The 17,618-nt window shown below is 55.8% G+C and overlaps 2 protein-coding genes across 2 annotated transcripts; one reads left to right on the forward strand and one right to left on the reverse strand.

Moving 5' to 3' along the window:
• Positions 1 to 2,309: 2,309 nt before the first annotated feature.
• On the forward strand, positions 2,310 to 5,553 carry ZNF784 (zinc finger protein 784). The gene is made up of 2 exons (XM_072968407.1): positions 2,310 to 2,436; positions 3,651 to 5,553. The coding sequence occupies exons 1-2, from the start codon at positions 2,359 to 2,361 to the stop codon at positions 4,545 to 4,547; spliced, it is 975 nt and encodes a 324-aa protein (XP_072824508.1). The 5' UTR covers positions 2,310 to 2,358; the 3' UTR covers positions 4,548 to 5,553.
• A 1,565-nt stretch (positions 5,554 to 7,118) lies between these two features.
• Positions 7,119 to 17,121, reverse strand: ZNF865 (zinc finger protein 865). The gene is made up of 2 exons (XM_072968331.1): positions 16,963 to 17,121; positions 7,119 to 10,798 (listed from the first exon to the last, which is right to left on the reverse strand). The coding sequence occupies exon 2, from the start codon at positions 10,770 to 10,772 to the stop codon at positions 7,593 to 7,595; it is 3,180 nt and encodes a 1,059-aa protein (XP_072824432.1). The 5' UTR covers positions 10,773 to 10,798; positions 16,963 to 17,121; the 3' UTR covers positions 7,119 to 7,592.
• Between the last annotated feature and the right edge of the window lie 497 nt (positions 17,122 to 17,618).

The following is a 17,618-nucleotide window of genomic DNA, read 5'->3' on the forward strand; positions in this document are numbered from 1 at the left end:
AAAGCAATGTGTGTGTGCGTGTGTATATATATATATATATATATACACGTAACTGAATCACTTTGCTGTACACCAGAAATTAACACAACATTGTAAACCAACTATACTTCAATAAAAAAGAAGAAAATAATGTAATCCAGCTGGCTCTCTTTGTCTTTATACCAACACAGTCATAAAGTACAATTTTAAAGATACTTTTGGGGGGATTTGTTTCTTTTTAAATAATGTCATAGTTTTTAAATTTATTTGGGGGGTGGTAATTCGGTTATTTATTTTTTTAATGGAGGTACCAGGGATTGAATCCAGCACACTGTGCATACCAGGCATACGTCCACCACTGAGCTATACTCTCCCTGCTAAATATACCTTTTGGAATGAAAGGACCAACAAAGGCACAAACGCCACGGCCCATGAAAGCACTGGAGACAGTGAGTGGTAAAGAACTTACCCAAGAGTTATCAGCCAGTAGATGGTGGTACTATTATGAAGAGCAGTTGGGCGATATTTACCAAACTGAAGAAGAAGGTTGGAGATGCTTATGTTCTTTGATCCAGCAACTCAACTCGCAGTTATATAACTTAGCAAAAACTCCCATGTGGCTTTGAGGAGATGTAAGGAAGATTGTTCATGGTAGTATTGTTTGAAATAATTTAAAAAATTAGTTACTATGAGGTATCACCTCACATCAGTCAGAATGGCTGTCATCAGAGAGTCTACAAATAATAAATGCTGGAGAGGGTATGTACACCTGAAACTAACACAGTATTTAAACAACTATAAAATGGAAAAATACTTGGAACCAACCCAATGACCATCAACAGGAGAATAAATAAATGTAATGTGGCATCATCATAATTGGGATATCACACCAGCATTGACAATGAGTGACAAGACTTACAGGTATCAATGTTTACAAATAGAAATACGAATGCCGAGGGGGTTAGAGAAGGCTACACTGAAATGATATAATTTATGTAAACATGTTAACATATGCAGAACAATATCACATCACTTCATACGTGTAAAAAATAAGAAAGACGTGTGTGGGGATGATAAACAGAAAATGCGAAATCTAACAACGTCAGGGGAGAGAGAGGGGCGAATGGATAGGGAAACACAGAGGGCTTAGGTTGCATAGGTAAAGTTGTATAGACTGTTAGTGAGCACAGGGAGATGTTTATATGATTCTGAATACTTTTTGTACACAGAAATGGTGTATAATAAGATTAAAGAAAGACACTCTATGCTTATCAGTCAAGATAGAATAGGTTCTGCTGCAGTAACAAACAACCCCAAAGCTCAGTGGCTTAACACAGGAAACATTTAGTTTAAATGCTATATATGCAAGGAAGATCAGCACCAAGTTCTGTTCATTGTAGATACTCTGGAACTCGGGCTGATAGAAACTTCACTTCACCCAACAGATTCCCTAGCGCGAACAGCAGGAATGGAAAGTGGTAAACAGTTTGCTGGCTCTTACGACGTGCTGAAGTTGACACACGTCGCTTCCACTTATATTTCACTGGCAAAGAAACACCCATGGTCTAACTGCAGAGGAAAGACATCTTATCATGTTCCCGTAAGGAGGAGAAACAAAGAACTTAGGACTGATCATCATGTTTAGTCATCGCCTACCCTTCCAAGAAAACAATTTAAGGTTGTTCCAAAGGTCTTACATATCTCTTTCTTATTGGGTCTTACAACGTCTACACTTTTATACATGGGAAAATGCAGGCACGATCCAGAGGAGTGTAGTGATCTCTCTAAGGCCACACAGCCAGGCCATGGAAGGAAAAAGCCGTCGGCTAAGACTTCAGCCCTGTCCTTGGTGCTGCCGGAAACCCCTGTCTTCTGGGCTCTTTTCTCCAAAGGAGCGTTTCCCAAATGTCACACAACCTGCGGATTTTTGCTAATAAACCCCAGTACCACCAGTGTTGCTGTTTGCAGAATATCTTTCTGCAAACGGACTTAAAAATCCTTACGTTTATGAACTTTACCTCGCTACGTTATCACCAGCCATGCAGAGGACGTGCCCACAAAAACGTGCAGCATGAAAACAGAACAAAGGTTATTAAATTCTGATGAGGGTCAACTGACTGCCAGAGCCTACTCATATAGGTTAGAAAGAAATTCGAATTAGTTCGCAGCCAGCCAGCGCCCCACGCGGGCTATCTCCTGCGGGGATTGACAGGTAAGTGCGAAAAAATTCGTCGCTTTCTCCCGGAGGAGGGGAAGACCCGGCTCCCTGAAAGCCCCGCCCCTCCCTCCAGTGCGCCTGCGTGGCGACTCTGACGCCAGCCCGGGCCCCACCCCCTCCAGAAGCCACCACTCGCCTCGGGGGCGGGGCCTGGGCACAAGATGGCTGCCGCGCGCCCGGAGCCACAGAGTCCCAGCTCAGCGGCCCCGGAGCCGCGATCCCCGGAGCCTCCGGACCTGGTGCGGGCGAGGAAAGGGCCTAGGCAGGGGGATTGAGGCGGCAGGAGGTCGCGGGGCGGGGGCGGAGCCAGGGCGGGGCTTAGGACTGGGCGGGGGAGATATTTAGGGCTCCGGTCCTAGGGGCGGGGCTTCTTGGGGTAGGTGAGGGGCCGGGCTTAGGGAGGAGCCTATGAGGTCGGAGGGGCGGTGCTTGGGTGGGTTGAGCCTGAGGAGGGGGCTGGGTGGAACATCTGAATCTGAGACGGGTCCAGGGAAAGGCCTCCCAGGGACTGAGTTTGTCTAATAAGGGGGCGGAGCCTTCAGAGGGCAGGGCCTTAGAAATTTTAGGGCTAGTGAACCTGACTGGAAGGTTGGAAAGGTGACCCTGAAAGCCGGGTGTGGCGGTATGGTTGGGGCACCCACGTTGGGGTGGAGGGATGATTCTGCAAGGGTCTAAGTGATGCATCTCCATGCCCAAGAGAGGATTTGAAAGAGGGGAGAGATGACTGCTCCAGGTGACTTTGGAACCCCAGTCAGGATAGGAGAGTATCTGAGGACACTCTTTCATTCAGCAGACATTTACTGAGCTGGATAGATGGGATGTGAACAAGACAGATAAACTGTATTCTCTTGGAGCTTGCAGTCGAGTAGGGGAGAGAGACAATAAACAGGACTTATTGTGTTATGGTCCGTAGAGAAAGAGTGAGCTGATAAGAGTGGGGGGTAGGGGAGCTAAATTTAGACGAGAGAAGTCAGCTGTGTGCAGGCTTATATTTACACTGGGGTCAGAGAGATAAGCAGAAGCCGGATCGTGATGGATATTACATGACAGTTTTGGATTTTAAGTGCGGTTGGATTCATGGGAGAGTTTCGGGTGGGAAAATGATTTCCATCTGGTTTCCATTTTCAAAATGCCATTCAGGCTGCTCTGGGGAGGTGGGGTACCTCCTCCTATGCAGGCATAGGAACAGAGGCATTTAGAGGTTTAGGAGACTCTTGCAGTTGTCACAGTAAGAAATGATTGGCTTTTAACTGCAATGGAGGAGAGAAATGGCTGGATCTGTGATCTTTTTTGGATAGGAGGGGAATTCTGGATGGGCATATGCCAGAATCCTGGAGGATGGAGAACGGAATCTAGAAACTGAGGGGCCTGGTACCCAACAAAGGAGATGGGTGCTGGGGAGGCCTTGAGGCGGAGTCCACAGGCTCCTCTGTTTCTTTTCCCCCTCACCCAGGTTCTGGTGCCTGATGATGGCCGCCCGGCCACCCCCCCGAGTGACCTCATTGAGATCCAGGTGGTGAAGGTGACAGACACCACGCTGGTACCTGAGCCCCCGGAGCCAGGTCCTCTTCACTGTGCCTTGTGCCCAGCTGCCTTCCGGCTGGTCTCCGAGCTGCTGTTCCACGAACATGGCCACCTGGCTGGGGTTGAGGGTGGTGGGCAGGGTGGGGACCCAAGCCGGTGTCACGTGTGCGGCCACAGCTGTCCAGGACCCGCCAGCCTCCGTGCCCACTACAGCCTGCACACGGGAGAGCGGCCCTACCGCTGTCCACTCTGCCCCCGAGCCTTCAAGGCCCTGGCGCCTCTGCTGCGGCACCAGCACCGCCATGGGGTGGAGGCAGGGACCTCTCAAAGGCCTCCGGAGGCGGCAGCGGCTCGAGAACAGCGGCCCGGGGTGCCCCGGGAGAGGTCGGAGGTGGTGATGGCGGCGGCGGCAGCAGGCGCGGCGGTGGGGAAGCCTTTCGCTTGCAGGTTCTGCGCCAAGCCGTTCCGCCGCTCCTCAGACATGCGAGACCACGAGCGGGTGCACACGGGCGAGCGGCCCTACCACTGCGGCGTGTGCGGCAAGGGCTTCACCCAGTCCTCGGTGCTGAGCGGACACGCCCGCATCCACACAGGCGAGCGCCCCTTCCGCTGCACCCTCTGTGATCGCACTTTCAACAACTCCTCCAACTTCCGCAAGCACCAGCGCACCCACTTCCACGGGCCGGGGCCGGGGCTGGGGCTGGGAGACTCTGGAAACCAGCTGGCATCGGGGGCTGAGGGGTCAGGGAGTGGGTGTGGGGCAGGAAACACTCTGGAAGACGGGCGTGGGGAGAGAGCCAAAGTGAAGGCAGAGGTTGACCAGTAGTCTGGGAGAGCAGGCACAAAGAAGCATTATCAGGGGAAGTAGGAGACAGGTGGCAGGGTGGGGGTGGGAAAAGAAGGCTGGGGACAAAGAGGAGCAATTGGGGCAGAGATGACATAAGAGCTAACACAGATGGCAGTAAGCAGCCAAGTGGGAGAGCAGAGGGAGAACCAGGTTCAGGACCCTCACAAACCCACACAACACCTCCGTGAGATTCAGAGAAAGGTACTAATGCATCTAAATGCGAGGGGCACAGGCTGGATTTCATTGCCCCGTTTGCCTCCCCTCCGGGTTGTCCCCGTGCAAGACACAGCTTGTCACATCAGAGTCTGGGCACTGTGGGGAGGGGGGGCCCGAGTTGAGCAGAAGGGGCAGAACGGGAATGCACCACAGTGAGCCTGGGCCAGCCCTTCATCTGCAGAACCTGGACTACCTTCGGGCCTAATCTTTTGCCTACCTCACTGGATTGCACTGAACATGAGATGCCTACCCATCCTCAGGCAGAAGACGTCCACCAGCTCCTCCATGCAGACTGGGATCCCATCACCTCAAAGCCAGAGGGTCCCCAAGTCACAGTCTAGAGCACTCAACAGTCTCAAGGATGTAAGCCCAACCATAAGGATTTTGACTCCAGGAGCCACTACCCTCGTTCCCATGGTGGTCCCTCCTTAAGCCACCCAGACTCCTCTTCCAAGGAAACTGAAAACCCGGACTGAAAACAGCCATCTAAAGCCCCCTCCTAAAGCTTTGGCTCAGAGACCATGGTCCTCCAGGTCTACAAAGTAGCCTCAAGTTTCTCTGATTTCCTCTACTCCCAATCTGAAGCAGACAGCTTACTGCCGGGTCCCAGGCTGTCCCCAAAAAGGCTTCATGGATGGCAGCATGGTGGCCTGGCCAGCATTTGTGGGTGTGGAATAGCTGAGTTACCGTGGTAGGGGGCAAGAGGAGATGGGATCTGGAGGTGGGAAACCTCCAGTTCTATTCCTATTAAAGGACTTTCTGAAGGGTTTCCTCTATGTTGGTCTCGTGTTTCAGGGGTGGGAATAGAAGGAACACGCTGTGGTCTTGCCCGCAGCTGTGAGCTGCCGCGTACCTCTCTCCAAACCTCTGTTTCCTCATCAGGGTCAGGGAAGTTTAGCAAAATGAAGGGACTCCTGTGATCAGGATGCTTCTTGAGGAAGGACAGCCCTGGATTTGCACCTCTACCTGTTCACCCAACACCCCCATAAGATATCCCATAGACAACTCATAAGGTGAACAGACAGAATTCACTGTTTTCACCAAAGAAAAGTACTTCCTGTCACTGGCATCACCACCCAAGCTAGAAACTGTGTCAGTTTCCTTAAGCCTTCTTCCTCACCCTAATTCCTTGTCAATTTCCTGCTGTTGAGCCAAATATCTTTGGAGTCTGAATGCTTCTTTTCATCATCACTACTTTTTTGGAGAGTGAGGAAGGGTAATTAGGTTAACAGTATTTACCGTTAATGGCAGTGCTGGGGATTCAGCTCAGGACCTCGTACATGCTAGGCACACATTCTACCACTGAGCTACACTCTCCCCCTCATCATCACTACTCTCATGGACCAAGCCAACCGTCATCTCACCCATGCAGGCCCTGCCCTCCTTATTCTCCATCCTGTGGCCACATGCATCCTTCAGAAACACCGACCCCAACCTTAACCTTGTCACCAACCCACAGCTCCTTGTGGCTGTGAGAAGAGATTCCAAACGTGTCTAGAGGAACCATGTGACAACGTAAATAAGCGAAGAAGGTGGCCGGATTTGAGGGAGAAACACCAGCACCTGCGAGGTGAAATATGGCCACCGACATTTGGGCTGAGTGTTGGGATTTGGTGGTAATTGATGGCAGATTGGAGAACGTATACCACATCCAAACAGCAACAGGACCTCAGCCCCAGAGGATGCAAACCATATCGCTACATCTTCCACATTTTTCAGAAGTTGCATTAGTTACTATTATGTAAATTTTTTTTATTTTCCAAGGTTGGCAACTAAGTCAACTTTTTCTTTTTTAATGCACGGGTGGAACAAAATGTGTCAGTGGTTTTTACCCAGCAGCTGCCAGGTACCAGTCTCTGACCTACTAGATGATCCAAGCTCTGCTATTTGGAATTTGTGGCCCTTCAGTCTCCCATCCTCAACCTTGCGTCACACTCATCTATTTGAAATTCTATGGAATATCTGGTTTTAGTTACGACACACTAAACTCTCCACTTGGAATCCTCTGCCCACTTTACCTGGCTAACTCCTGTGGCTTTATGTCATCCTTCAGGCATCATCCTCCAGGAAGCTTGGTCAGCCCTCCCAGTCTGATAAGGTGACTCCTCCGTGCTCTCAGCCCTCGGTGATACTTCCACGTCCTCCGGTGCTCCATGTCCAGCTTGGATATGGTAAACCCTCAGTACCTACCAGCTGAATGAGGAAAAGCAGAAAGAGTGAGGGGGAGGCAGAAGGTGCTGGGGAATCGAAATTCCAGGAAACAAAAGTTCCCAACCTTCTGTTTGTCCGCACCAAATCCCCTTCCCCTGGGATGCAAGAAAGGACTCCAGCAGCCCTGTTGATAAGATTTATTATTCTCCGCTCTATACAAGCCGCGTCTGCCATACCACCCCCCGCCCCCCCAATCCAAGAGCACCCAGTCCCCTCTTGTGCCCTCCCAAACCGTTCATACTCTGCTGTCCAGCCTGGTTCCAAAGGAAGGGGGAGAGGCAGTTCAGACCCATCTCCACTGAGCTCATTGGGGGACAGAACGCTGCTGGGGCAGGGGGCTGAGGGTTACAAAATGGGGTTGGACGGAGGATCAAGTTCAGTGTCTGATAGGACGAGAGGAGGGCCGGGGGAGTCTGGGATAGGAGTGATTCAGTCTTGAGTTTGCATGGCATTGGCCTTGATGGAGGCTAGTCTGTCTGAAGTTCTGGAGGATGGATGGGGCAACAGAGGAGGAGGAAGAGTCTGATCAGTGTCCAAAAGGGGCAAGTCTGGAAAAGGACATCTGATTGGAGTGGAGGGTGGGAAGCACCCCTCTGGTCAGGCATCCTTCCCGGCCAAGGTGCCGGCCCCTGCTCCAGGCGCCCCCAGGCCCTCAGCCTTGTGGACCAGGCGGTGTTTCTTGAGGCCGTAGGTGTTGGTGAAGCCCTCGCCGCAGGAGGAGCAGCGGAAAGGCCGGCCGCCCTGGTGGGCTGCCAGGTGCTTACGGAAGTAGCCGGGATCCTTGAAGGCCTTGAGGCAGGCGGGGCAGCGGAGCTCAGGCCGCGGCGGCTCGTGGGCGCGCTGGTGGCGCAGCACTGAGCTCAGGTAGAAGAAGCCCTTGCCGCAGTGCTCGCAGCGATAGGCGCGCTCGCCCAGGTGCAGCCGCTGATGCTCCAGCAAGTTGGAGCGGTAGCGGAAGGTCTTGCCGCAGGCGCCGCAGCGCTGGGGCCGGGCCACCGCGTGCAGCCGCCGATGCTCCGCCAGGCTGGACGACTGCGCGAAGCGCTTGGCGCACACGCCGCACTTGAAGGCCCGCTCACCCGTGTGGACCACGCGGTGCTGCCGCAGGTACCAGGAGCGCAGGAAGCCGCGGCCACACACGCCACACCTGTAGGGCCGCTGCTCCGTGTGGCAGCGCTGGTGGCGCATCAGCAGGGCCGCCTCCCAGAAGCGCTTGCCACACACCGGGCAGCGGAAGCCCCGCTTCTGCCGGTGGCTGCGGCGATGCAGGAGCAAATCGTAGGCCCCCGCAAAGCTCTGGCCGCAGAGGCCGCAGCCCAGGGTCCTTCGCACTAGGTGCACGTACTTGTGAGTCACCAGGCCCAGGAAGTGCTTGAAGCTCTGGCCGCAGGTGGCACAGCTGAAGCGCTCAGGGCCCGAACTGGCAGCCCCACCGGCCCCGGCCACTGCCGCCCCGCTCGCATCATCGCCCCCGGACACCCCTGCCAGCGCCGCCACGGCCGCCCCCACCTCTCCAGCCAGCCCATTGTCCAGCACGCTGGCCGCATCGGTGCTGCTGGAGCCATCCGAGGGCTGCGGGCCGCCAGACGAGGGCGGGAGCAGGCGCTCGGGAGCAGCCTGGTGGACCAGCTTATGCCACATGAGGTTCTCGATGAAGCCGAAGGTCTTGCCGCAGGCGTCGCAGCCGTAGGGCTTCTCTGCCATGTGCACCTCCTTGTGGCTCATGACGTGGAAGAGATCCGGGAAGTGTTCGCCACAGTCCGAGCAGGCATAGCTCAGCCCGTCGGCCGCCCCCGCCGACGTGGACGAGGCGCCTGGGCCACAGGCCCCTGCCGCGCCCTGGGTGGTGGCGAGGCCGGCAGCCCCGGCCAGGGCGCAGGGCAGCTGGAGCCGGTGCACCTGGCGGTGGCGGGTGAGGCTCTGCGGGTAACCAAAGACCTTGCCGCAGAGCTCGCACTTGTAGGGCCGCTCGCGGGTGTGCACCACGTGGTGCTTGCTCAAGTGGAAGGATTCGCGGAAGCGCTTGCCGCACACTGGACACTGGTGCGGCTTCTCGCCCGTGTGGATGCGCTCGTGGCGCTTCAGGGTCTCGCGGCGCCCGAAGCCGCGCCCACAGATGCCACAGCAGAACGTCTTTCCCGGGGCGCTGGTGCCGGAGCCTCCGGTCCCACTGGTCCCGGCCCCGCCGAGCAGGAGCGGGTGGGCCCCCAGGAGCGGGACCGGCACGGCGCCGTACACCACGGCCGCTGCGGCCGCCGCCGCCTTCTCGCTGTCTGTGGCCGGGGGGTCGGGGGGCAGGAGGTAGGGTCCCGGGGGGAAGGCAGGCGGGGGCTGCGGGACGGAGGCCACCCCGTCCTTGGGCGTCTCGGGGGCTGCGGGAGGCGCGTGGGCCGCTTTGTGCCGGAGCAGGCTCTGGGGCGCCGAGTAGGACTTGCCGCACAGGTCGCAGGGGTACACGGGCCTCGGCCCCGCTGCGCCCGCCCCCGCGTGGGCCGCCTGGTGCTTGAGCAGGTAGGCTGCGTCGCGGAAGGCCTTCCCGCAGATGCCGCAGGGCAGGCGCAGCAGGTCGGCCGAGTGCGTCTTCACGTGCCGCTTGAGGCTCTCCCTGCGGTTGAAGCTCTTGCTGCACACGGAGCAGGAGAAGGGCTTCTCGCCCGTGTGGATGATCTGGTGCTGGTGGAGGTGGCTGGGCTTCTTGAAGACCTTCCAGCAGAGCGTGCAGGCAAACGGGCCGTCGCCGCCCCCCGGCGCCACCGCCGCCGCCGGAGGGGGCACCCCCACACCCGCAGGCGGGGCGGGGGCCGCGTTCCCGTCGGTGGAGGTGGCGGCGGGCGCCGCAGGCGTGGCCGGAGGGCCAGAGGACACCGACGTGGCGGCGGCGGCGGCGGGGGCTCCGGCGACGGGCGCGGGCGTGGGCAGGCCCAGCGGCGGGAGCGGCGCGCCGGGCTGCGGTGGTCCCCCCGCGGCCGGAGGCACGTCCTTGTGGCAGCGGCGGTGGCGGATGAGGCTGGAGACGTGGTTGTAGGTGCGGCCGCAGACGCCGCACTCGTATGGCCTCTCCCCCGAGTGCACCAGCATGTGCTGGACCAGGTGCGAGGACTGCTTGAAGGACTTCTGGCACACGCCGCAGGGGAAGCGCCGCTCCATCAGGTACTTCAGCCTCCGGAAGTAGCCCTTGTCGTCCTTGGTGGGGTCGCAGGCCGCCCCGACGGCGGGTCCCGGCGGGGTCTGCGAGGGGGCGGGAAGAGGCCCGGGGGTCCCCGTGGGAGTGGCCAGCCCGGGCGTCACCCCTGGCCCGGATGCCGGCCCTCCGCGTTTCAGGTTCCCAAACAGGTGCTGGTGTCCCGAGAGGTCGACGATGCCCCACTGCGGGGCCGGGAAGGCGGCGTCAAATAGGGGCGGCGGGGGCGCCCCGAAGGCAGGCGGCAGGGGCGGGTCGGGCTTCTTGGCTTGGGAGGAGGACGACGACGAGGATGAAGAGGACGAGGACGAGGAGGAGGAAGGGGCCTCCGCCTTGGGCTTGAAGGTGGACTGGGGCGGGTAGTCGTACTGCGGCGGGGGCGGCTGCGGCGGGGGCTGCGGCGGGGGCCCCGGGGCGCAGGGCAGCGCCGCCACCGCCTTGGCGTGCTCCCCGTAGAGCTCCATGGGCTCGAAGCGCTGGTGGTTGAGGAACTCCAGGAAGTCGAAGGGGTAGCTCTGGAAGTGAACCCCGTCCTCGCCCCCTATGCCGCTGCTCCCGCCACCCCCGGCGCCGCCGCCCGCTGGGTTGGCCTCCATCTTGGGCGGGTGAGAGACCGGAGACCCTGCGGAGAAGAGGACGCGGCTGAGGAAGCAGGGCAGCACCGGGTCTCCCTCAACGTCCAGTCTTGTCCCTCTGTCCCTCCACCCCACGGAGCAGTCTTCCTCCTGGCTCGCTGGCCCCACTGATCTGTCCCACTCAGCCGATCGCTTCCTTCCTGGGTCCTCCTTGCTCCTCGTCTCCCCTGGCCTCTCCAATTCATCTCATCCCCTTTTTACCAGGGTCCTCACACATCTCTGACCGGCCCACAGACCCTCTACCTCCAACACTGCCTGCTGGCCCTCGACCTTCTCTGCTCAGATTCTAATTCTCCGCACCCCTGGTCTCTGGTCTCAGTCCCCTTTGCAAACCCTCTCAGGCCTCAATTCTACGCACCCAGGTCCTAGGCCCTCTGCTCTGTGCCCCCACCTCCCCCACCACACACACACCCCAGCCCTCATTCTCAATCCCCTCAGGTTTCGCCTTCGTCAAATGACAATAATAGCTCCTCTCAGAGTGGTTAAGAGGGTGGCCTCTGGAGCCTGAATGCCAGCTTTGAATCTAAGCCCCGCCACTCTCTACCTGTGTGGCCACGGACAACTTCCTGAATCTCTCTGTGCCTCATCTACCAATGGAGGTGACAAAGCACATCCCCACAGCACAGGGCTGCTATGTACGCAAGGCCCTTCAGGTGGACGCTTCCTTAAGTGGAGGAGTCACACTGTTCTCACTCTCATCACCAGGAGTGCAACTAGAAAGTCAGGACAAAGCAAGAGAGCTGGAGTGAAGTCAGTGCGGGGAGGGGCGCGTTCTTTCACTACAGGGTCGGAAGGAGACACTGCTTGCCTGGCACAAACGAGTTGCGGCAGGGGCGTTGGCACTGAAAGCAGGCAGCCTGACAGCAGGAGACACGTGGCCCTGGGCCTGGGCAGACCTGGGTTCAAGTCCCAGCTCCTTCCTGGTCCACGTTCTCTCTACGGCTAAAAGCAGGCAGTAACCCCAAGGAGGCAGGGGAATTTAAGGGGCTGAAGCAGGATGAAAGGCAACATACTGGTTGGCACAGTTCGCTCAGTCCCAGGAGCGATGTGTACCTTCAGTGACATCACACACCTGGACGGAGACTGACGGCAGGTGCTTAGGGAGCATGGATTGCTGTCCTTGCCCCTGTGGGGGTTTCTTGCCCTCTCCATGAAAGTAGTCATTCTCTGGGCACCTCCTTGACAGGACTTTTCATTCCAGACTGCAGCTGTCCATGTCTGTCCACACCCACCCTGCCAAACCTCAGCTACTACAATTGATCTCTGAGCCTCAGACCCACCCAGGGGCCTCAGGAAATGACTCCACTGAGTGGGTGGAGAGCCCTTGGGAGAAGGGCCCACAAAGTCTGGCTTGCTTCTTGGCCATCGTCCTTCTCTGTTGGGGGCCTGGCTCTGTGCCCAGCATGCTCCAGGGGTCAGTGGGGTTTACCAAGGCCATGGCCCAGGGGCCCCCATCCATCTGGCTGACTTTCTCCCCTGACAGGTGAAAGGTGAGTGTCTCCTCTGCCACACCCCGGAGGTCAGTATTTTTAGCCTCCAGCTCTGGGTGTCCCTGGATGAAAGTCAACATCCTATGCCCTTCACGCTCCCTTAGTTAATCTCATCTCCGGAAGGAGTAGAGGCGTGGCTCGGTGCTCGTGGAAGCCTGTGGGCAGAACCTAAGTCTGGGAGACAGCTGGAGTGGGCTGGGTGGACTGGGAGAAAGCTCTCGGTGCAGGGGTGCAGGGAGAAGAGGAGGGGAGGTGTCCCAGGAAGGAAGCCCAGCCCTGGCTCGCTTCCACCAGAGCACGTGTTTACAGCTAATGTGGACTGGGCACTTCCCACGGGCCAGCATTCTTCTAAGCACATCACACATACTAACTCACTGAACCCTAACCGCTACTCTGTGAGACTATAACACAGGGACTATCATCCCCATTTGACACACCAGAGGCACAGAGAGGTCAAGTGACTTAGCCAAGGTCACAGAGCAAGTCCGTGGCTGGACCCCCCACCTCCTCCCATAGGGTTGTTCCCTGAGGAGGAAGGGGAGGGTGGAACTGTGGGGGTAGGAGCCTTATTTGGGGTGCTTTCTGGGCAATGAGGGGCATTTATACAAGGGGCTGGGTGGAGGGGGAGGTGGTTACCATCCTGAACAGATGGAGCAGTGAAGTGGGGAGACCGTTCCCTCTTGCCTAGAATATTCTTCCCCAGACCTCAAGGCTCCCACCCCTGCCTTCTTCAAGTGTCTGCTCAGGTGTCATCTCCAAGAGAGGGGGCACCCTTCACTCTATCACTCACTAACCCTTCATCCTGCTTTTTTTCATCACAGTCATTGCCACCAATTTACTGTGTATATTTCCTTTGCTGTGTGTTTACTGTCTGGCCTTCTCACCTAAGAGAGTGAGGATTTGGCCTGTCTTGCTCACCACTCGGCCCTCAGCACCTCACATAGTGCCTGGCACAGTGTGGGTACTCAATATTTACTGAAATGTAGGAATTAAATAGCACCTTCCTAAATCAGCAGTGGATCACAATGAAATCACAAGGGAAATTAGATCAACAACAATGGAAAAGCAACATACCAAAACTTAGGAGATGCAGCTAAAGCTGTACTCAGAGGTAAATTTATAGCTGTAATGCCTACTGATAAATGTTGAATAAGTGAAGGGATGAGACTTGGCTGACCAGAATTCCCTGAGGGAGGGAAGGAGGAGGACATTTAGCAGAGGGAGCTAAAAGTGGTGAGGTATCCCCAGGAGAACGAATTCTGGTGGCAGTGATGTTATGCAGAGGGTGCTGAGAGTGGGTGGGCAGATGCTAAAGGGCTGCTGCTCAGAGGCGAGCAGGCAGTATTACTGGGGGACAAAACTGATCAGGTTCACGATCACTTCCACTGGGAAATAAGAGGCATTTCCTCTCTTAGGGGACCCAAGCCATAACTTGCTGTCTTTCTAAGGGGAGATGTGTCATGGATTTCATACAGAGAGTGGCATGGTGGGCGGGACCCCCCCAAAAGAGTCAGGAGTCCCATAGCAACCACAGTTACAGTCAACCAACTCATGTTTATTGTTTGACCAGTTTCTTATGTACCATCGCTCTGATACTTCATAATAGTCCTGGACCATTTACTGGACCCATTTTGTAAGTAGGGAAACTGAGGAGAGGGGGACAGGGTCATTTCGCCAAGGTCATGTAGCCACTGAAACGGAAAGCAGGTCTCCCTGATGCCAGGACCTGTGGGCCACTCTGCTGCAACAAAGCTGCCTTGTGATGAAATTCTAGCCTATTCATAACAATAATAATAACATATAGTAACATGTAACACTGAATGACTGCTTTCCACATGCCAAGTACACTTCTAAATCCTTAACATGTGTCGATTCAATGAATCTTCCCAACAACTCTAGAAGATGGTTAAGATTATTAACTCTATTTTACAAAGGAAGAAACTGAGGGCCGGAGAGGTCAATTAATCTCCTAAAGTCACATTAGTAACCAGTGGCAGGGCCAAAAGTTGAAGTCAAGCAGTGGGGTTACAGAGTACATGCTGTTACCCTCACCACATGCCGGCTTTCAATATTTCTCTCCCCAAAATAAAGGAAAGCCCTCATTCCACCTTATACTGGAAATAAACTTTGCCCTACCCACTTCCCTGCAACCCAACCCCAGGACTAGTCACTGGCATTTACTGAATGCTAACAAGCACCAGATTAGGTGCCTTACGTTGCTGTCTCAATCAAACTTCACAACAGACTCGTAAGATAAGCATCACTATTATTCTCATTTAGCACACAGGAGGACTAAGGCCACACCATGTCACTGTCACTCCTCTGCTCAAAACTTGCAGTGACCCCATCTGGCTCAAAGTAGGTGAAAGATGACCTCCACGGCCCCAGCAGCTTCCTGGCTGCTCCACCAATGTGCCAGTTCTGTTCCTGCCCCAGGGCCTTTGCACTGGGTGCTGCTTCTGCCTGAAATGCTCTGACTCCCATGTACACAGCAGCTCTCTCACTCCCTCACCTCCTTCACGTCTTTGCTCAAATGCTGTCTTCTCAGTGAGGTGCCCCAAGACCACTGTCACCTGTCACCCAGACCCACATTCCTGCTCACCCCAGCCTTCTTCATTTCTCTCCTTTCTAGGTAGCATCATCTGATAAACCATATAGCCTGTGTGTCTGTCTTGTTGATGCTGGCCTCCCCCTTGAGGAGGTGGGCTTCAAGCAGGCAGGGATTTTTATCTGTTTTGTTCACTGTTCTATCCCCAGGACCGAGAACAGTGCCCATCTCAACAAATATTTGTTAAATAAGTGAATGAATGAATCTAGGAAAAGGGGGAGTGGTTTGCTCAGAGATATGAATGCTAGTGGAACCCAGGGCTCATCCTCTTAACCATTTCACACTTAGGGGAGGGGAGCTGTTAAGGCAGCCCCCTGATGAGTCACAGTTGTCCAGGAGAGGGCTTTACACACAGGTGTAACTTTCTGGCACAGGGCTTTCTGGGGGGGACAAGATATCATCAGAATCTCTTGAAAGAGGCCCTCTTGCCACCCCCTCTGACAGCGGGGACCCTGCAAGTCTATGCCCTTATCCTGCTGTATGTTCTTCACACGCATGTATGTATTTTGCTTTTTAATTTTCTGCACCATGAACTAGCATATGCACTCCCTGAGGACAGTGGCTTTTGTCTCCTGTTCTCTGCTGCATCCCTAGTGTGCAGTAGGTGCTCATCAAACAAACAGTTGTTGAACAAAAGAATGAATGAAGAATATTCATGAAGAACATTCTTAGCTTGGTGGAGCTGACAAAGGCTAGATGACTGATTCCAATGCCCTGTGAGGGCAAACCTCCTCTGTCCTTATTCTTCCCTTCAATTCCTCTGCTCCAGCCTCACTGGCATCCCCCTCACAATGATCATGGCCACCTCAGGGCCTTTGTACTTGCTCTTCCCTCTGCCTAGAACAGTTCACCCACATCTTTACATGACTAAGTTACCTCTGCTAATTCAGGTTTCACCTTTGAAGTAGCTCCTAAGGCTGTCAGAAAACCCAGAAAACAGCATTGATCTTGTTTATCTGTTTGCTTTTGATCTGTCTCCTCAACTAGACTATAAAGACCTACAAAACAAAGACTGTGTATGTCTCTCTCTCCTTCACGGCTGTATGCCCTGGACCTAGAACAATGAATATTCGCTCAGTGAAGAGCGAATGCATGCGAATGAATGACTGCCTAGAGGGAAAAAGAGGTCTTGCCCTAGTGAAGCTGGGAGTCTTCTTCACTTTGTCCAGGAGGAGGGAGTGAGAGCTGGATGAGAAGAGGCAGCTCAGGATGAGAGCCGTTAGCACTGGGGGAGAGGGGCATTCTAAGAAGGAAAGCCTCATGCAGGGCACTGCTCTGTGGGAGGCCAGCAGACAGGAGCTGACCCAGAGGAGGGTGGGGTGGGAAGCGGGACAGAAGTGTTTCACGGGAGCCTGGGGCTAAACTGGCAGCTATTTCTACCTGAAGAGGGAGAGAATGCGGGTGTGAGAGCACAACTCTAGACAGAGCTGTTTTTGGCAGGGGAGGAGGTCGCTGAGTTCAAAGGAGTATTCTAAAGGAGAATTATTAGGGCAGGGGAAATGGAGAAGGAAAAAAGGCATTCTTGGCCGCTGACCAGAATGAGAAGTATTTTTACACCAACAGAAGGGGTATGGGGGGGCGATGGCTAGGAGCTTTGGGGGCTTTTGTCCGTGGACAGAGAAAATGGGGGGCAGACCTGCTGTAAAGCACTAATGTAACATTCGTTGGAGGCAACCTATAGGGGATACTAAATGCAGGTTCATGGGTAGTTGCCCTGCATGGGGACGGGCAATGCATTTTGGGGGCTGTCCTGGAAGAAGCAATGACGGGGGGCTCTGTAGAAGAGATCGTACGATAAAGCATTAGTAGGGGGCCCTGGCAGCAGTTTAGGGGATCGCCACGAATGAGGGCGCAGCTGTCCTGCATGGGAGCATTAGTGGGAGATACCTGGAGTAGTCTTATGGGGGAGCAGTGACTGGGGGCCCCTGGAGAGGGCCCACCGGGAGAAGCACTGATGGAGACGTTCTGGCGACCAGGGTCGGCCAGGGCGGGGCCCCCCGCCCACGTTGCCCCCGGGCCCCCGGGCCCCCGGGCCACGCGCCCCGTCACTCACCGGCGCCGGGGTCTCCGCCGGGAGGAGGCCGAGGAGGCGGAGGAGGCGCCGCCGCTCCGGGGAGACCCGAGGGCCCGACCGGAAGTGCCGCCCCCTCCCCCTCCCCGGCAGCCCCGCGCCGCCCGCCTGCCCGCCCGCCCGGAAGCGGAAATCGCGCCCGTCTCCGAGGCGCCGGCGTGGAGGAGCGGAAAGAGGAGGCGGCGGCGGCGACCGGGAAGGGGAAGTGCGCCTGCGCACTGGCTAGGGAACGCGGGCGGGGAGAGCCTCGGCCGCTTCCGGTGGATGAGTAGAGCAAAGTGCGCCTGCGCTCTGTGCGCCCGCCTCATCTCAGGGCACCGCCCACACGCTCTGGACATCCGGATAAGCCATGCCCCTTATGTAAATTTAACGTTTAAACCCCCTCTTCTATCCCGAATCACGCCTATTTCAGAGCTTAATTACCATAGTCCCCGCCCTTCGCCTCAGACTCCCAGCCCCATGAAGTTTTCCCTTTTCCTCCCCGCCTCCAATCCCCTCCCGTCTAGAACTCCACCCTCTCTCATAAGCCCCGCCTCTCAGAGGTTCCTAAGATGAACCACGCCCCTGAATTTAAGCCCCGCCCCTTCCTCCCATAGCATTGAAGCTCCGCCTCTCACAACTTTCACTCGAAATTAATT

The sequence above is a fragment of the Vicugna pacos genome, chromosome 9 (assembly GCF_048564905.1).
Source record: "Vicugna pacos chromosome 9, VicPac4, whole genome shotgun sequence".
Taxonomy (NCBI): domain Eukaryota; kingdom Metazoa; phylum Chordata; class Mammalia; order Artiodactyla; family Camelidae; genus Vicugna; species Vicugna pacos.